Here is a 21,499-nt window from a genome sequence, read left to right as displayed (position 1 = left end):
CCAAATGCCCTTAGAGATGCTCCTTGAATTATTAGGCACCTAGCCAAATATGCTTTAAAACAAGTCTCAAACTCGGGACCCAATTAGGGCTCACTTTTAACCACTCATAAAGTTTCCAGTTGAGCGGACCTAGAGGGACGACTTGGAGAAACCAACTTGTCATATCTAACTAAACGTGTACCAGCCAAAGCAACGGCACTAAAACATTTATCCGCTGTACCATAACAAAACTTAAAACATACCCTCGTAAAACTGACCATCCTACCGATCCTCGACTTTGGCGATCTCATTTACAAAATAGCCTCCAATACCCTACTCAATAAACTGGATGCAGTCTATCACGGTGCCATCCGTTTTGTCACCAAAGCCCCATATACTACCCACCACTGCGACCTGTACGCTCTCGTTGGCTGGCCCTCGCTTCATACTCGTCGCCAAACCCACTGGCTCCAGGTCATCTACAAGACCCTGCTAGGTAAAGTCCCCACTTATCTCCGCTCACTGGTCACCATAGCAGCACCCACCTGTAGCACGCGCTCCAGCAGGTATATCTCTCTGGTCACCCCCAAAGCCAATTCCTCCTTTGACCGTCTCTCCTTCCAGTTCTCTGCTGCCAATGACAGGAACGAACTACAAAAATCTCTGAAATTGGAAACACTTATCTCCCTCACTAGCTTTAAGCACCAGCTGTCAGAGCAGCTCACAGATCACTGCACCTGTACATAGCCCATCTATAATTTAGCCCATACAACTAGCTCTTCCCCTACTGTATTTATTTATTTATTTTGCTCCATTGCACCCCATTATTTCTACTTTGCACTTTCTTCCACTACAAATCTACCATTCCAGTGTTTTACTTGCTATATTGTATTTACTTCGCCACCATGGCCTTTTTTGCCTTTACCTCCCTTATCTCACCTCATTTGCTCACATTGTATATAGAATTATTTTTCTACTGTATTATTGACTGTATGTTTGTTTTATTCCATGTGTAACTCTGTGTTGTTGTATGTGTCGAACTGCTTTGCTTTGTCTTGGCCAGGTCGCAATTGTAAATGAGAACTTGTTCTCAACTTGCCTACCTGGTTAAATAAAGGTGAAAATAAAAAAATGAAATGTGATAGCTATAAAATAAACAGAATTTGTTCTGAAGACAAAACAACTGGTAGTGATTGACAGCCGCCTTCTGTGTCTTGCATCATCTAGGTAAGATCTAGACGTCCGAGAGATGAGGAATGGCAATGAGAGGGGGAGAAGAACAGAGGCAAGAAAAGGCGAGAAGAGATTGTTTACCTGGTTAACCAGGTAAGAGATAGGTCAGGGAGATTGCACTATAGATCCTCAAATTCTTCTCTAATGAACCCGATCATGCCTGCTTTAGACCTGTAAGCCTGGTATGGCTGACACAATACACTCATTTCCAGCAGCCCTTTTCCATGGCCGGTGCAGTGGCGCAGGCGGACAAAAGGATATTCCATCTCAGCACGGATGTCATCAAGGCGATGGGAGAGCTCAATGGAGTCCTCCTCCTTGTTCTCGTTGAACACCTTCAGTTGGATGTCCAGCTCCTCTGTCTCTTTCATCTCCTGTAATTCAGAGACATGAATAGACTGTGGTATTAGACAACAAAGGACTCAATACCTCATTATTGATTGTTCCAACGCAACGGAAAATGTTGGGCTGTGTTGTATTGTAATGTGATTTAATGAGACAGACAACAGAGCATTGGATGCATATACAGTACCGTACAGATTCATTAATTTATATGCAGTGTTATCAGTACTACATAAACCTACATAACTCAACTAGATTGTACTAGCCTATAATGGTTCTAGGGGTGTGAACGTTTAAACATTAAAATTATTAAACAAAATTGGGATCCTTAACATTAAGAAAAATCCCAAAGCAATTTTTATTTTTTATTTTTACGTAGCAGAAAGTAAACAGCATAGAGGGTCAATTTCCGCAACAGCACAAGGCTCAACTTCTCCTCTGTTTTGGTGCCCTGACTACCATGAAGAGAACCCGTGCACATGCGCAGATACTGTGTGTGACTGTGTAAGAGTGAAGTGTTGCATCTCGCTCATCTCATTATCCTAGCGTATTCATATCGTTGATGATATGTCACAGCATTCCATTGCAAGATACAGCTTTTGATTGCCCGATAGATAGGCCTAGGGCACGGTTCTGCCTATACTGTGCCCCTCACTTCTCTCTCTGTCCCTCACTAGCTTGCTATTAAAGATGCAAGTGTTTTCGGAAGTATTGCAGTTTAAACATTTGTCATATCCCTAACTGGTTCCATTAACGGAGACCATTGAATCTAGGATTCAGGCTTCTGAGTGGCGCAGCGGTCTAACGCACTGCATCTCAGTGTTAGAGGCGTCACTACAGACTCTGGTTCGATTACAGGCTGTATGACAACCGGCCGTGATTGGGAGTCCTATAGAGCGGCGCACAATTGGCACAGCGTCGTCCAGGTTAGGGTTTGGCCAGGGTAGGCCGTCATTGTAAATAATAATATATTTTTAACGGACTTGCCTAGTTAAATAAAGGTTAAACAAAATAAAAATGTATAAAATAAAATACCCATCACCCCCCTTCCCTGCCAGCCTGGTATACCTGAATCACCCAGCTCTCCACACCTGCCCATTCCACAAGGGGCTTTAACGGTGCACTTTACAACTTTCCTATGAATCATCAGACTTGGAGTTTACCGATGACACCATGCCAAATGTAACCCAATTTCTGCATCTATCAATCACCTCGCTTCTCTTTGGGCATGCCATCTGTCTTCGGAAATGACAGTTCAGAGAGGGAAGCAGCACGCAATGCCACAGAAATAAGGGGACTCAAGGACTGTGGGCCAATAGCAATACCCCTGTACTTCATCATGGACCTGGTTAATTTTTGTTTTCCTCTTGGTCACTTGACTATTTATTGGCTCCACAACATAATTCACAATTAGTGGGCCCTGCATGAGTTTAAATGCTTGCATTAAACCTTCAAATGCGGCATTAATGAATTATTGTAAAGGAAACTCCATCATATCGGGGGGGCAGAAAGGAAAATAATTGAACTAATGACAGCAATATTCAAGCGGAGCAGTCAGGATTCAGGATGACTTATTAACAAGTGGCAAATTCCCCTCTGCAAATTAGGTCATGGGTGATGAGTGGATGCTTATTTGTCTTAACCGAGTGCAAGGATCTGACTGCTGATTGATGATGCCCAGAGCGAGCTGTGATCAGTGAGGTGGTGCCACGCGGTGAGGTGAGCTACAATGCTCCAATATAATAATGGGAGCAATATACATACAGTATACAAATGCATAAAGGGATGTGCATTTGCTACTTCCTGTAATGGCCCAGAAAAATCAGGGGTGTCAAACGTACGACATGCAAGGGAGTCCAATCCAGCCCACGGGAGGTTAGAGTACATTCTTTTTGCTGGGGGGACGAACTCAATATACTTTAAAATGACTAAAACCAAATCGAAACAGTGTATAAATGATAATGCACCTACATTCATACAGTTTCTTCACAATGCCTAGCTCGCTATTTTTTGCAAATTGTGACGACAAGGAAATCTAACCAACTTCCAGGGTGGCTCACCGGTAGGATCTTTTTGAGGCCACAGCGGAGGAACTCATTGCGCAGATGTATCCTGAAGTCCAGATCGTCCGGAGAGGTGACCAGGGCGTTGATCAGCTGCATGCAGGCCACCTGTTGTTCAGCACACAAATGCCAGAGAGACCGTTAGAGAGAACACATTTATGGCATTCATTCTACTGAACATTAAATTATATGGTGATATGGTGATTTATTATGCTTGACCTCTGTGTACGGTATCAATCTATTTTATGATGTAGCAGGCACTGTTGAGTTTCAAGACATATGTGTGAAAAAACATATATTTATACATTTTCCCAGAGATGAAAGGAAAGAGGAGAGCAAAGAGATGAGAGGGAAGAGGAGAGATAGGCCATAGTGTGAGTATGGTGTAGATGGAGCAAAAAGGAAGTAGAGGGTAAGAGGAAGTCGAAAAGAGAAGAAATCCGGGGAGTCCGCTGACCAGATATGCATTTGTAATTGATTTATTGGATTAGGGAAGAGACGAGGGATGGAGGGATGGGAGAAAGAGGGCAAAGGGAAAATGCTGATGGGCCTTAACGGACTATAAGGCGGCTCTGGGGAACAGCGCTGGGAGAAGACAGAGTGCTCCTCCGACAGGCGAATTTATCAGGAGCTGAAGGATCTCCGTGAACGACATGTGAAAAGTAGTCTTTAGAAAACCTCTATCGGCACGTTTGTGTTGGCCCGCATTTTTTATTAACGGTCCATTGTGAATGCTGTCCTTGGGCTGTTTTTCACACCGATTCCTCCTGTAAGTGTTTTCCTTGAGAGACTCATACATGCGCACATGTGCACACACGCGTGCACACACAGACACCCACATACTCTCGCCCAATTAATGCCCTCGGAGGACATGGCTAGTGGGAATTCAGCTGGCGATGGGGAATAAGAGCCATCTGGAATGAACAGCATTGGTTTGTTTTTGGTGTGTTTTTCCCCCTTCTATAGCTGGGGGACAGAGGGATCGAACAGGTTTGTATTAATCCAGTGGAGTGAGGGCACACAGTGTTATGGTTTATGGGAATGTGTCGGTGCTAATGGGGACTCTTTATACAGACATACGTGCCAGGCCTGCCGCGCCCCGGGAAAGCAGTGTGCTTAAAAGGATACTTTGGGATACTAATTTTGGCAATGAGGCTCTTTGTCTATTTCCCCAGAGTCCCCAGAGTCCGATTAACTCGTAGATACCATTTTTATGTCTCTGTGTCATTTCGCGAGTCAATGGTAACTAGCATTAGTGCAATGACTGGATATGGATATACTATAGTTAGCATTGGCTCACAAAACTACCTCCAACTTCCTTCATACTGGACACAGAGACATAAAAATGGTATCTACGAGTTAATCTGACTCCGGAGAAGTAGATCATTGCCAAAACCCCGAAGTATCCCTTTAAGAAGAACTCCAAGGTTGTTCTGTGCTGCTGGTGGTGTGGAAGGGGATGTGACACTGGCTTTGAGAGCATGCCAATGGAGCCAAGCAGCAACATAGCAGACCTCTAAATTATCCAATAGGGCCTCCAGAGCATTGGACCAAGAACTGGGCATCCAAGCCTGAAGTCTACCCACCAGGGACGCTAGACTAGAAGCCTTGCTGAAACTATCTTCACTCTCATCAATTTACTACCATCTTTATCCTTTCAAAAGCAAGAGAGATATTCCGAGAGCTATTTTGTCTGGATGAGTAGCTAGGTCCATACTTCTCTTCCTCTACATGTAGATTTGTCTTCCTATCATACGAAGCAGACAAACCTCGACAATGTTTGTTGTGTGGAATTGGTTCAGGGAGGGTTATTGTGGTGCTTGTTTCCGGGGTTGGCGACAACACGAGGGGGAAGCTCAGGTGTCATGTGAACCAAGCTTACAGTAGGAGATTTCTGTCAGTGTAATTAAAAGTGGGACTGCTGGGATGGTTTAAAGTTGGGATGCAGGCTGGCTTTCTCTCTACAGTGGAGTGAGCAAAGCTCGAACCATCAGCAAAACCCATTTTAATCACATTAACAAAGTCAGGATCCACAGCACCATCGGAAGGTTTTTAAAAAGTATTCTAATTTATTTTAACCTTCTGCATCAGCAAGGTAGTTTAATTTACTTCACAATTAGCGGTGACTCTTTTCATTCGCGCCAGTTTTGGGATTGAGGAAAACAATCAAAGGGCTTTCTACCTCCCTCCCCCCCTTCCCTCCTTCCCATAGATCCACCACTCTGCACATTACAAATTATTTCACAAATTATTAAATACACGGTTTGCAGTGATTTGTTCCTCAAAATATTTGGAGTGCAGCAAAGTGCCAGAGAAAGAAAAGTAAAATACAGAAGAAAAGACAGGTGTATTGCTGTATGGCAGCCCTTTTCCTCTGGGTCCTCAGAGACCCACCTCGACAACACTGAGAAAAAGCTGAAAAATATTTATTACAAGGATGAGAAAAAAACATCTCAGAAAGTCAACATGTCTCTTCTGGTCTCTTGTTATTTTTCGGAGTCCATTTTCAGAGTAGGGCTTCTCAAGTGAAGCAGATTATGATTATTAGGGCAGGAGAGAGAACCTTCAACACATTTTAATAGCCCACGGTCGACTCCGTGTCAAACACCAGCTCCAAGCCGAGAGGCCATTTTTGTGAATGACACTGACTAGAGCCGAGTTCTGTCCATTGCACATGACATGGCAGACTTGGGTGATTTATTGTATTACTGTATTATGTGCATATATGTGAGTTTTAAAAAGGTGTTTCTTTCCACAACTTGCCTCAAAGGTCAACAAGTTAAGATCATGGATAAAACTTGGAAGAGTTGCTAAACCTGTTTGTGAATTAATATCTATGAATGCAGAATAATGTTGTATGACTCGAATCCAAGCAGACTAGCATTAAAAGAATACAGGCATTACAACATGTGATACTCTGTAAGTGGCAGGTTGAACGAGTGTTGTGGATATTTATGAGATGGGTTCTAAGGGAAAGATGTGGAGAAAGGGGTGCATGAATCAATGTGTGCACGTGTGTGTGTTTATGTTATATGAGTGTGTCTGTATCCAACAGGCTTTGTATACACTGACCTGGAGCTGTTGGGCTTCGTGATTCTCCAGTCCCTCCACTATCGGAGCGAATCTCTCCTTGTTATTCCTCTCTGCTGCAATTGTCATGGCAGCCAGAATCTTATCCAGGCTGAGAGAAAGCAAACAGACAAAAAAGTCAACAAGCGCCTTTATCGCCCCACCGACAGGACATTTAAGATAAGATCATTTTCACCTCATCCACATATATCATCTCGTCTCTTCCCATGTCTTTGTCAGGGGCATTCTGTGGGGACCCAAGACAAATTTTTGTCTTTGATGGCAACACTGTGCATTGTATTTAACCAATTTAGCCACTGCAGTTCATTGCTCTGGTGATGCTCATACAACGCCTGTGTAGCTGATATCATCCACAGTAAAAGCTATTCATAGTAAAATGTAGTTGATGCCAGGGCAGGAGCAATTTATTTCAGGGAAAAGAGTACAGAACTAACGTATACAAACACCTATTGTTGTGAAAGCAAATTAGACCGTTTACAAGCGCTCACGGCACCTTTGCTGAATAATGATTTGGTCAATTTCAGACGAAGGCATCACACTAAAGAAATATCTTGCTATGTGCCTGCACACAAATGGGGGCTGCAACACAAGTAGTTGAAGTCAGTTTAAATAGCCACTTCAGTAAACGGCAAACAAAAGTTATTTAGCTGGCGTCACTTTATCACACCATCAGATCAGACATGGGGGCCTCTCTCATCGGGTTGTAAATGCTAGGTTTGCTGTCGTGCCTTTATCTCCTATACACAGGAGAAGCACAACAAAGACTAGGCGAGAGAGAGAGAGAGAGAGAGCTGTGTGGAAGCTTTTGTTTAGTTTTTTTCTCAGCTCATTCTTTTTTTTTCTGTTTCTCGCCTCTTTGCCATCCAGGATGCGCTGAAGCGTTCGTGGGTCCCCAGGGAGGAATGATGTCTCATGACCCAGCCATGCCTGTGATCTTCCCCCTTGCTCAAAAAAAGTATTGCAGAGGAGCAAGGAGAGGGAAGATATGGGGAGAACCTACATAGGGTGCTCCCTGTCTACCCACCGAGTACCACCCAACCCAGTGACGGCATGGGAGGAGGATGGAGGTCTGTTGACAAAAACGAGTCATTTATAGGTTATATTAGACTGATGTGTGTTATGTGAGTTTGCCTCCATCCAAATCTTTGCACTGGGAAGGGGAAACCTAGAAATCCTAGAAATAATATTAGTGACCTATAACCATTATGTGAAGTATATGTGTGGAATAAATGTGACATATACAGTACCAGTCAAAAGTTTGGACACACCTACTCATTCAAGGGTTTTTTCTTTATTTTGACTATGTTCTACTTTGTAGAATAATAGTGAAGACATCAAAACTAGGAAATAATACATATGGAATCATGTAGTAACCAAAAAAGTGTTAAACAAATCAAAATATCTGTTATATTTTAGATTCTTCAAAGTAGCCTCCCTTTGCACACTCATGGCATTCTTTCAACCAGCTTCACCTGGACTGCTTTTCCAACAGTCTTGAAAGAGTTCCAACATGTGCTGAGCACTCGTTGGCTTCTTTTCCTTCACTCTGCGGTCTAACATCCCAAACCATTTAAATTGGGTTGAGGTCAGGTGATTATGGAGGCCAGGTCATCAGATGCAGCACTCCATCACTCTCCTTCTTGGTCATATAGCCCTTACACAGCCTGGAGGTGTGTTTTGGCTAATTGTCCTGTTGAAAACCACTGATAGTCCCACTAAGCGCAAACCAGATGGGATGGCGTAAGAATGCTGCAGAATGCTGTGATAGCCATGCTGGTTAAGTGTGCCTTGAATTCTAAATAAATCACAAACAGTGTCACCAGCAAAGCACACCCACACCATCACACATCCTCCTCCATGCTCCATGCAGAGACATCCGTTCACCTACTCTGCATCTCACAAAGACACAGTGGTTGGAACCAAAAATCTTAAATTTGGACTCATCAGACCAAAGGACAGATTTCCACTGGTCTAATGTACATTGCTCCTGTTTCTTGGCCCAAGCAAGTATCTTCTTCTTATTGGTGTCCTTTAGTAGTCCTTTATTTGCATTAATTCGACCATGAAGGCCTGATTCACACAGTAACCTCTGAACAGTTGATGTTGAGATGTGACTGTTACTTGAACTCTGTGAAGCATTTATTTGGGCTGCAATTCCTGAGGCTTGTAACTCTAATGAACTTATCCTCTGCAGCAGAGGTAACTCTGGGTCTTCCTTTCCTGTGGTGGTCCTCATGAGAGACAGTTTCATCATAACACTTGATGGTTTTTGTGACTGCACTTAAAGAAACTTTCAAAACTTTCATATCTTAAAGTAATGATGGACTGTCGTTTCTCTTTGCTTATTTGAGCTGTTCTTGCCATAATATGGACATGGTCTTTTACTAAATAGGGCTATCTTCTGTATACCCCCCATACCTTGTCACAACATAACTGATTGGCTCAAACGCATTAAGAAGAAAATAAATTCCACAAATTAACTTTGAACAAGGCACACCTGTTAATTGAAATGCATTCCCTGTGACTACCTCATGAATCTGGTTGAGATAATACCAAGAGTGTGCAAAGGTGTTATCAAGGCAAAGGGTGGCTACTTTGAAGAATCTCAAATATAATAAAGAAATGTTGGTTACTACATGACTACATATGTGTTATTTCATAGTGTTGATGTCTTCACTATTATTCTACAACGTAGAAATAGTAAAAATAAAGAAAAACCCTTGAATGAGTAGGTGTGTCCAAACTTTTGACTGGTACTGTAGATAAATGGAGCAGCCTTTTTCTATGTGATAGGGGTGATAAAGCTGCAAACATGTGTAGGGGTACAGACATAGTGGTTTAATGCTAGTTCAAACTGTAACTTAAAAAAAGCGCTACATCTGCTTAACTCCTCGCATTCGCCCTTCGATTCTGTCACTTAGTTTGTGGTGTTGAGAATGAGCCAACATCACAGCATAGCTCTCTATCAGACGAGGTTGTTGGAAAGTGAGGCCTCAGCTCTATTTCCTGTCAATCAGCTGTGCATGCTTAATCATGGCTGTGATCATTGGAAGGATTGAGACACACACATTTTTACATACCTACATTGAACATAGCAGGGGCCAAAACCATGGTCCCGCAGACGCATTCAGAGGAGCTGATTTGCGAAAAACAGTTTTAACTGGGTTCTCGTATTTGTCAGTTTGTTTATTTTCCTCTGCTGCATGCAGACCTACTTTGAAGTGCCATTGTTATTCTAGTCCAGCTCTGTGGTAGACACAATAAAAAAAGAGCTCCGCTGGATTCAATTTATAATCTGTCAGCGAAGCTGTGTGTTCATGGCCAACAACACTGAGCACTTAAATACATTACACAGCCCAAACTGCTAAATCAGAACATGTTAACTGGCAGTGCACCGATACAGCTCAAAGCCCTTGCTGCAAATGCAATGAGTGCACAGAATGTATTGTGCTGGGGCCAGTGACGGATTGTCTACAACACAGGAGGTTGGTGACACCATAATTCGGGAGGATGGGCTCATAGTAATGGCTGGAACGGAATAAATGGAATGGTATGGAATTCCTCAAACACACGGTTTCCATGTGTTTGATACCATTCTATTCACTCCATTCCAGCCATCATTATGAGCCGTCCTCCCCTCAGCAGCCTCCTGTGGCTTACAAATATATTTCCTTAATCTCATAATGTACATGACGGTATTACGGTGCTAGAGGGAGAAGTGGGGAGGAAGACAATGCATGGCACAGAGAGTGACATTGAGGATATAATAATGGTGGATGAGTGTTGCTAATGAAGTATGTTGCAGTGAACTTACATGTTTTCCTCTCCAATGATACAGATAGCTGAGAGGATCTTGACGATCTCAGTCATCATACTGGTCTGTTTGGGGTCAATGGCCCTGGCCAGGAGAAGCAAGCTCCGCTCATCTTCGAGAATCCTTTGTAGTCCATACTGTAGACATGTAAGAGAGGAAGAAAAGAAAAAGTGTCCATAGGGTATAAATTAATGAGAGCATTTGCATTCATAGAGATCGCTCACTTACAGTTAAAAAAAGAACTACTAACTTTACAAAGAACCTCTAATATAAGTAATAGTTAGCCCTAATTCTCTTTTAAAGAGGGACATAGAGGCCAAGGGAAAATTGAGATTATGATGAATTAAGCCAATTCAGGACAGGGCTGTGGGGACAAATACTTATAGTCCTCTACTACCTTTAAATCTATCTCAGATTCAAGCAATGGGCATACTTGACCACATATGGGGATTTTATAAAGGGTAACCATATCAATAGCTCATCCATCCTTGAAGAATGTGCTACTTTCGAGAGATGAGACAGTGCTGCTTCCCAAAAAAGAATAATTAAATACTTGGTGACAATGGGCTCAACATGGCAAATTAGCTCCGCTTTACTTGCCGGTAATAGCACTTGTCAAAGTCCAGCCATTCTAGATAGGAAAAACAACCAACCTGGTTTCATCATACAGGATTTTGAGATGACTACATACGGGGTATAAAGTGATATCACTTTTTATTGATTTAATTTCTACCGCTCTTGCTCCTTTTCAATGTGAATAAGACTTTATTCCAGGTTTGCCATTGAAATTGAGGCATTGACGCTATAGAAATTCAGTCTGTGTGTGGAGCACTTTAAGGTGAATACAGAACCACCTCTGCACTGTACTGTCCTTCTCTTCCCTCCTCGGATTACTTTGAGTCGATGTAAAAAGCAGAATAAATGATTACATTGATTGTTCAAGTGGTTGAGGGCCAACTTTGGGTGCCAATTGAGTCCTGCTATATGGCTATCTAAAAACACTCAGGAATCAAGAGAAACTGCAGTAAGTAAAACTTTTGGAATGAAAGCATTGGACCAACCCAACAAGTACAAACCTTATTGTTCATGAAGGCCTTGAGACATTGGATGAGCTTGTGCTGGTTTCTTTTGTCAATACTTTCTTGCCTGAAAAAGGGTTGAGAAAGGAAAGGAATGATAGATTTAGACAGTATGTAGAGCCTATTGAGAAGATAAGTAGTTGAAATGTAAGAAGCTTACTGTTTCTTATCCAGTAACTTATCCAATGCATCCAAGAGGAGGCCCAGTCCTTCATGGCCAAAGTTGTTCACCCAGCTAAGAAAAATGTAAATAAAAAACAGACAGTCAGAAAACGTATATACTGTAGTTCGGAGCCAGACTAACAGCTGTTGAATCATACATAAAAAGTAATTGGTGGTATTGGTTTCATTGTCACTGAGGAGAATGATCATCTCCACAAAAATGGTCTCAATTTTTTCTGGTTACTTCTGTGGCGAATCTATTGATGAGAGATAGAATCGCAAATCAACACAGCCCCTATTTTTGTACACTAAATGCTAGAATGTGTATCACATTCATTTACAGGCAAATAAACAATCATCCATCATATGTCCTGCTCCTGTGGTCTAGCAGTGTGATTCTAGGCCCCCCGCAGCGTGCTGTAGTGCAACCAAAAGATTAAGCAATGCAAGAAAGATAACACTGTAATCGATAATGGATCACGGGAGATAATTGGCAATAAACCACAAGCGTATCTGGAGACAGCAAATGATCCAGCGCAGATGAGACTGTTTGTCAGCGATGGGGTATGTGGCGGAGAGTGAGTGAGGCAGGGGCTGACCCCCCGATCACACCTAGATTATGTCATTAGCATCACTTGCTCTTGCCGCTCGATTGTCAATAACACAAAACGCATTGAGCAATTTGTAGCATTAAATGGTCATAATTCAATGATTTATTTTGCCTTCTTGACAATGATTCAATCCAATAAGAACATGCATATTAAAATCATTTGTATTGACTCGGCAGTCAGAGAAGACCCTCGATTAGGAACGATGCTTACTGGCCCGAGGCTGTTCCTCCGAGGTGAAGTGAGGTATTTCTTTGATCTGCAGCAAAATGAATGGAGAATTATTAAACTACTGAAGCCCTCCGAACCCATTCCTCAAAATGCATTACCGGGCCAAGCCCAGCCCAATTTGCAATTTACTACCATTACGCTGTACAGTACAGCATAATGATCTTCTTTGTTATAAAACCACTCAGCATAATGTCCAAAATATATAACTCTTGTTTACTGAGGTGAGCCTCGCGGTTCAATGTTTGCCACTTCCCTTCACGAGATCTGCTTTGCGGCAGGCAGTTTATTGCATGCAAACACAGTTAGCTAAACCCGATAGCAAAAATGTGATCTCGGGGAAACAATCGAGCCCGGCTCAATGTATTGCACAATCATGTGCTGTTTATAACAGCCCGACATCAATACAGAGGTGGTAGGAGCAAATGACTTACGTGAGACATCAAAAAAGAGGGGAAAGAGGCGACATGGTTGATGGAGCAGTTACGCGAGAGCTAGGGGAAATTAAGCAAATATTTGTGGAGAGGTATTCTGATTATTACACAGTGCTCTGTGTAACCTGAGATGTAGCCGCCGATACCGGGTGGTCGTATACAATGTCTAGGAGTGTAAAACAGGCGGCCTCAAAAACTGCCATGACAACCAAATGAGATGCATCGGGTGATCACGTTCGTAGCTCAGGCAGATTACATTTAATCTAGCCTGATTTGATACACCGGACAGTGATATGACACAATCCGTGTGGTTGGAATAACCTGTGCCTCAACATATCCATTTCCTCAACAAGATGGGAAGTAAACAAAGCAAAAACGTTGCTACTTCACAGAAAACACTGACAGCTGGTTAAGTGAAGATGCCTCCTTTCCCTAGCATGTTGTCACAAGCTTTTATTGTTTTGAGGCGACTATCTCTTCACTGCAGGGAAATCAAGCAGCTTTCGTTTGGAGGTGACTAAAGTGGATGAATAGTGGAGTTAGGATTTAAAGTGTGGGTCCAGGATGGGTAGTCTCATTCTGTCTGTATGTTTGTGTTGTCTCTCTATGTTGTCCATCCGTCTGTCTGGCTGTCCATCGGTCTGTCTGTCAAAGCTGCAACAGCACAATAGCCAAATAGGATCCAATTCCCTTTCAGCTTCCTCCTTTAATCAATTTGTGGCATGAATTCAAGGATCTCATTAACTTGGGGTGGAACTTGTTCATGAAATATTGATGGATATAATCTTGCAGTTAAGTGTCACCAAATTGTGTTACTTTCCACAATCATGTACAGTACATTCCGCTGCCAAAATGAAAAAGTAGCCATTTTTTATGTATACTATTTCTGCTGGTAAAGACACAATTATGCTGTATTTATGTTAGGTGCCACAAAACCCAGAACTATATGAGATGATTTCACAGTCTGGACCCAGAGCACGGATGCAAACGTAAACAATGTGTTGACAATGCTTATTTGAGCACGGCCTAGAAATATATAAGGAATTTCCTGTCCGTTCAGATAGCAACAAATCTTCGACATTTGGATTCCTATGTCAGCTTCATATTTTGTGTTAATCTTCCCTGCCAACAAGAATAGTTATTGGGAGGCAATAATAACTAATACTTCATCTGTCTTCAAGTTCCCAAATGGAAACATTTATACATCTGACCTTTGCTGCCACCGTGTATGTAGCTCACGAACAAGGCAATGCAATTCCCTATAATGAAATAATAAGCTGCCGTGGTGTGTCACTATCAAGTACGCCATATGTGGTGTTGAATGGATTTACTGAGTGGTGTTAATCATATTGCTACAGACAGATTTGGCATGGGAAATGTAATTGATGCTGGAGAGAATGCTTTGCTTTTGTGCAACAGCCAATGCAACCGACTCGACTGGAATTGTTCATTGCTGGCTGTGGAATCTGACACGAATTCAGTATTTCTGTCTGACTGATCAGATGTCCTGTGTTGTGATGCCTTTCAGGCACATTGATTTCAGCCAGTAGCCCAACATTGTTCATTCTTGTGTTATTTAATTGGGACTGGCATCGGGGAGTATTGTGTCATTGAGAGCAATATATTTCATATTGTATTATGGACTAAGCCATACCTCTGTCCCACTCTGCCACTCCTGACCTATTCAGCACGGCTGCATTCCACTTGAGGCCTTGAGCTCTTAGCAACAAATTGCTCTTGACATTAGAACCTGAAACCGAGCACAGGGAGGCTTCCAGGCTTATGATTCTGCATTCTGAAGGCTAAAGCCATTTCCCACCAATCAATGCAATGACTTACTGAAAGAATCAGAATAGCACGCCCAATGGGAATGATGTCAAATGCCCACACATATACAGTGCCATGAAATACTTCCCCCCTTTCAGATTTTCTAAAATGTTGCAGATTTTCGACACTGAATGTAATTAGATCTTCAGCCAAAACCTACTATTAGATAAAGGGAACATGAGTGAACAAATAATATAACATAATGATAAATTAATTAAGTTATAAATAAAGTTATGGAACACCCAATGCCTGTGTGTGAAAAGGTAGGGCCCCTTTACACTCAAAAACTGGATGCGCCGCCTTTAGCTATAATGATGGCAACCAAACGCTTCCTGTAGTTGGTGATCTAGAAAAGTTCCACTTATGACTAATTTGTCCAAAGAACATTCTTCCAGGCGTCTTGACGATCTTCCAGGTACGTTTTGGCAAACTTTAGATGACATGGATCTCGTTATGTCTGGCGAAAACTAAACCCTTCATTCCACAGTAAGAACCTCAGACCCTAAATCCGTAAACACAGGCACCCTCATAGATATCATCCTGACCAACCTGCACTTTAAATACACCTCTGCTGTCTTCAACCAAGATCTCAGCAATCACTGCCTCATTGCCTGCATCCGTAATGGGTCCGCAGTCAAACGACCACCCCTCGTCACTGTCAAACGCTCCCTAAAACACTTCAGCGAGCAGGCCTTTCTAATCAACCTGGCCCGGGTATCCTGGAAGGATATTGACCTCATTCTGTCAGTAGAGAATGCCTGGTTATTCTTTAGAAGTGCTTTCCTCACCATCTTAAATAAGCATAACTCAATTAAAACATGTAGAACTAAGAACAGATATAGCCCTTGGTTCACTCCAGACTGCCCTTGACCAGCACAAAAACATCCTGTGGCGTACTGCATTAGCATCGAATAGCCCCCGCGATATGCACATTTTCAGGGAAATTAGGACCCAATATACACAGGCAGTTAGGAAAGCAAAGGTTAGCTTTTTCAAACAGAAATTTGCATCCTGTAGCACAAACTCAAAAAAGTTCTGGGACACTGTAAAGTCCATGGAGAATAAGGGCACCTCCTCCCAGCTGCCCACTGCACTGAGGCTAGAAAACACTGTCACCACCGATAAATCTACGATAATCGACAATTTCAACAAGCATTTTTCTACGGCTGGCCATGCTTTCCACCTGGCTACCCCTACCCCGATCAACAGTTCTGCACCCCCCATAGCAACTTGCCCAAGCCTCCCCCATTTCTCCTTCACCCAAATCCAGATAGCTGATGTTATGAAAGGGCTGCAAAATCTGGACCCCTACAAATCAGACGGGCTAGACAATCTGGACCCTCTCTTTCTAGATATATCCACCGCAATATTTAGCAACTGCTATTACTAGCCTGTTCAACCTCTCTTTCGTATCGTCTGAGATCCCTAAAGATTGGAAAGCTGCCGCGGTCATCCCCCACTTCAAAGGGAGAGACACTCTAGACCCAAACTGCTACAGACCTATATCTATCCTATTCTAAGGTCTTCGAAAGCCAAGTTAACAAACAGATTACCGCCAATTCGAACACCACCGTACCTTCTCCGCTATGCAATCTGGTTTCCGAGCTGGTCATGGGTGCACCTCAGCCACGCTCAAGGTCCTAAACAACATCATAACCACCATCGATAAGAGACATTACTGTGCAGCCGTATTCATCAACCTGGCCAAGGCTTTTGACTCTGTCAATCACCGCATTCTTATTGGCAGACTCAACAGCCTTGGTTTCTCAAACGATTGCCTCGCCTGGTTTACCAACTACTTCTCTGATAGAGTTCAGTGTGTCAAATCGGAGGGCCTGTTGTCCGGACCTCTGGCAGGCTCTATAGGTGTGCCACAGGGTTCAATTCTCGGGCCGACTCTCTTCTATGTATACATCAATGATGTTGCTCTTGCTGCTGGTGATTCTCTGATCCACCTCTACGCAGACGACACCATTCTGCGTCCTTCTGGCCCCTCTTTGGACACTATGTTAACTAACCTCCAGACGAGCTTCAATGCCATACAACTCTCCTTCCGTGGCCTCCAACTGCTCTTAAACGCAAGTAAAACTAAATGCATGCTATTAAATCGATCACTGCCCGCACCTGCTCGCCCGTCCAGCATCACTACTCTGGACGGCTCTGACTTAGAATATGTGGACAACTACAAATACCTGGGTGTCTGGTTAGACTGCAAACTCTCCTTCCAGACTCACATTAAGCATATCCAATCCAAAATTAAATCTAGAATTGGCTTCCTATATCGCAACAAAGCATCCTTCACTCATGCTGCCAAACATAGCCTCGTAAAACTGACCATCCTACCGAACCTCGACTTCGGTGATGTCATCTATAAAATAGCCTCCAACACTCTACTCAACAAACTGGATGCAGTCTATCACAGTGCCATCCGTTTTGTCACTAAAGCCCCATACACTACCCACCACTGCGACCTGTACGCTCTCGTTGGTTGGCCCTCGCTTCATACTCGTCGCCAAACCCACTGGCTACAGGTCATCTACAAGTCTCTGCTTGGTAAAGCCCCGCCTTATCTCAGCTCACTGGTCACCATAGCAGCACCCACTCGTAGCACGCGCTCCAGCAGGAATATCTCACTGGTCACCCCCAAAGCCAATTCCTCCTTTGGTCGTCTTTCCTTCCAGTTCTCTGCTGCCAATGACTGGAATGAACTGCAAAAATCTCTGAAAATGGAGACTCATATCTCCCTCACTAGCTTTAAGCACCAGCTGTCAGAGCAGCTCACAGATCACTGCACCTGTACATAGCCCATCTGTAAACAGCGCATCTATCTACCTACCTCATCCCCATACTGTATTTATTTATTTATCTTGCTCCTTTGCACCCCAGTATCTCTACTTGCTCATTCATCTTCTGCACATCTACCATTCCAGTGTTTAATTGCTATATTGTAATTACTTCGCCACCATGGCCTATTTATTGCCTTAACTTACCTCATTTGCACTCACTGTATATAGACCTTTTGTTTTATTTTGTTCAACTGTATTATTGACTGTATGTTTTGTTTATTCCATGTGTAACTCTGTGTTGTTGTATCAAATTGCTATGCTTTATCTTGGCCAGGTCGCAGTTGCAAATGAGAACTTGTTCTCAACTAGCCTACCTTGTTAAATAAAGGTGAAATATATATATTTTGTTTTCAATCTTTGGACACTGTGTAAACAACCCTCCAGACGAGCTTCAATGCCATACAACACTCCTTCCCTGGCCTCCAACTGCTCTTAAATGCAAGTAAAACTAAATGCATGCTCTTCAACCGATCGCTGCCCGCACCCGCCCGCCCATCTAGCATCACTACTGGACGGTTCTGACTTAGAATATGTGGACAACTACAAATTCCTGGGTGTCTGGTTAGACTGCAAACTCTCCTTCCAGACTCACATTAAGCATCTCCAATCCAAAATAAAATCTAGAATTGGCTTCCTATTTCGCAACAAAGCCTCCTTCACTCATGCTGCCAAACTTACCCTCGTAAAACTGACTATCTTACCGATCACTGACTTTGGCGATGTAATTTACAAAATAGCCTCCAACACTCTACTCAGCAAACTGGATGTAGTCTATCACAGTGCCAGCCGTTTTGTCACCAAAGCCCCATATACTACCCACCACTGCGACCTGTATGCTCTCGTTGGCTGGCCTTCGCTTCATATTTGTCGCCAAACCCACTGGCTCCAGGTCATCTATAACTCTTTGCTAGGTAAAGCCCCGTCTTACCCCAGCACACTGGTCACCATAGCAGCACCCACCCGTAGCATGTGCTCCAGCAGGTATATTTCACTGGTCATCCCCAAAGCCAACTCCTCCTTTGGCCGCCTTTCCTTCCAATTATTTGCTGCCAATTCTCTGCTGCCAACTTTAAGCACCAGCTGTCAGAGCAGCTTACCGATCATTGCACCTGTACACAGCCCATCTGTAAATAGCCCACCCAACTACCTCATCCCCATTTTGTTTTTTTTCTCTTCTCCTTTGCACCCCAGTATCTCTACTTGCACATTCATCTTCTGCACATCTATCACTCCAGTGTTAATGCTAAACTGTAATTATTTCACCACTATGGCCTATTTATTGCCTTACCTCCCTAATCTTACTACATTTCCACATACTGTATATAGATTTTTCTATTGTGTTATTGACTGTTTATCTCATGTGTAACTGTGTTGTTTGTGTCGCACTGCTTTGCTTTATCTTGGCCAGGTCGCAGTTGTAAATGAGAACTTGTTCTCAACTGACCTACCTGGTTAAATAAAAGGTGAAATAAAAAATATCAAAGGTCAAGCACGGAGGTGGCAGTGTGATGGTTTGGGGATGCTTTGCTGCCTCAGGACCTGGACAACTTGCCATCATTGAAGGAACCATGCATTCTGCTCTGTATCAGAGAATTCTAAAGGAGCATGTCTGGCCATCTGTCCATGGGCTGAAGCACACTTTGGTCATGTATGAAGACAAAGTGTAATGTTTTGGAATGGCCAAGTTAAAGTCCAAACCTAAACCAAATTGAGATGTTGTGGCAGGACCTGAAAAGAGCAGTTCATGCTCGAAAACCACCAAATGTAGCTGAGTTAAAGTAGTTCTGCATGGGCCAAAATTCCTCCACAGCGATGTGAGAGACTGATCAACAACTTCAAGATATGCTTGGTTGCAGTCATTGCAGCTAAAGGTGGCACACCCAGTTATTGAGTGTAAGGGAGCAATTACTTTTTTACACGGGGGCATTGGGTGTTAACTTTTTGTATTAAATAAATGAAATAAGTATCAAAATATTGTGTTATTTGTTCACTCGGGTTCCCTTTATCTAATATTACTTTTTATGCAAAAATCGAGAAAATCCGAAAAGGGGTAAATACTTTTTCATGGCATATACTGTAAAGGGTATAAACTACAATGTAAATCAGTCATAGTGATAACAAGGAAATACTGAATTCCAATGACTGCAGTTAGCACGCAACATCTCCATTTTTCTCTTTGGTCAGACAGAAGATGTTAAGTTCACATTCTCAAGAATGATACAATTTCAAATGTGTCCATGCGTGTCCTTTCAGAAGCCTTCCCTGTAGCTCAGTTGGTAGAGCAACTGTTTGCAACACCAGGGTTGTGGGTGTTTGCAACACTAGGGTTGTGGGTTCGATTCCCACGGGGGGCCAGCACAGAATTTTTTTTAATGATATGTATGAAATTGTATGAAATGTATGCATTCACTACTGTAAGTCGCTCTGGAAAAGTGTCTGCTAAATGACTAAAATGTAAAATGTAAAAAATGCTGTTATAGCTTATATAAAACGTTAATCCGTATCCTCAAACAATTGCCTGTCTGAAAGGTTATGACTTTTGCAATACCAAGAAAATTGTGTTGAGTAGCTAATTAATTAATTAAAATACATACATCTTTGTGAATACGACTTAATGAATGGCATAGCCTTTCCACACCCTGACCTTGACTTCCTGTATATCTCCTCTGCCCTCTGGGCATCAGATGTAATACACAACACAAACCAGGAAGGAGAAAGGTCAAAATATGAAACACCTGGAAGCATGATTAATATAGAATGTTGTGTTCTCAATAGGCACTGATGGAAAGAAAGAAGAACGAAGGGAAACACAGAGATGGCATTGTGTTAGAAAAAAGGGTGTAATTTGAGATGCAATCCCAATCATTTCACTTGGTTCTTTCTTCCTTCTTCCTAGAGGGGATTAAAATGCTCAGCTGTCCCGACCACACACAGCTCTCAAATGAAGTGCACTTTTACTCCACTGCCTCCTCTGTCCTCTCTAGGACATCCATTTTGATGACGGAACATAAGTTGGTCCAGCCGCCATCCACTCAGATACAGTATCAGTCAAAAGTTTGGACACACCTACAAACATATGGAATCATGTAGTTACCAAAACATTTTTAAATAAATGAAAAAGTATTTTAGATTTTAGATTCTTCAAAGCAGCCACCCATGGCATTCTCTCAATCAGCTTCATGAGGAATGATTTTCCAACAGTCTTGAAGGAGTTCCCACATATGCTGAGCACTCATTGGCTGCTTTTCCTTCACTCTGCAGTCCAACTCATCCCAACCATCTCAATTGGGTTGAGGTCAGGTGATTGTGGAGGCCAGATCATCAGATGCAGCACTCCATCACTCTCCTTCTTGGTCATATAGCCCTTACATAGCCTGGAGGTGTGTTTTGGGTCATTGTCCTGTTGAAAAACAAATGATAGTCCCACTAAGTGCAAACCAGCTGGGATGGCATATCACTGCAGAATGCTGTGATAGCCATGCTGGTTAAGTGTGCCTTGAATTCTAAATAAATGATAGACAGTGTCACCAGCAAAGCACCCCCATACCATCACCACCTCCTCCTCCATGCTTCACGCTGGGAATCAGACATGTGGAGATCATCCGTTCACCTACTCTGCGTCTCACAAAGACACGGTGGTTGGAACCAAAATTCTCAAATTTGGACTCATCAGACCAAAGGACAGATTTCCACCGGTCTAATGTCCATTGCTCCTGTTTCTTGGCCCAAGCAAGTCTCTTCTTCTTATTGGTGTCCTTTAGTAGTGGTTTCTTTGAAGCAATTCGACCATGAAG

At 42.8% G+C, this 21,499-nt stretch overlaps 1 protein-coding gene across 1 annotated transcript in view; it reads right to left on the bottom strand.

Annotated features, from left to right (window-relative positions):
- LOC115205051 (protein diaphanous homolog 2) overlaps positions 1–21,499 on the bottom strand; it is a 675,845-nt gene that overhangs the window by 470,439 nt on the left and 183,907 nt on the right. The window contains exons 8-13 of the mRNA XM_029770617.1: positions 11,761–11,835; positions 11,598–11,667; positions 10,522–10,658; positions 6,690–6,798; positions 3,615–3,725; positions 1,474–1,586 (exon numbers count right to left, since the gene is read on the bottom strand). Coding sequence (XP_029626477.1) covers positions 1,474–1,586; positions 3,615–3,725; positions 6,690–6,798; positions 10,522–10,658; positions 11,598–11,667; positions 11,761–11,835 — 615 coding nt within the window. The remainder of the gene's footprint in view (positions 1–1,473; positions 1,587–3,614; positions 3,726–6,689; positions 6,799–10,521; positions 10,659–11,597; positions 11,668–11,760; positions 11,836–21,499) is intronic.

This window comes from Salmo trutta, chromosome 13 (genome assembly GCF_901001165.1).
Source record: "Salmo trutta chromosome 13, fSalTru1.1, whole genome shotgun sequence".
Taxonomy (NCBI): domain Eukaryota; kingdom Metazoa; phylum Chordata; class Actinopteri; order Salmoniformes; family Salmonidae; genus Salmo; species Salmo trutta.
The sequence above is the reverse complement of the archived record's forward strand: the minus strand, read 5'-3'. Positions and strand labels throughout refer to the sequence as shown.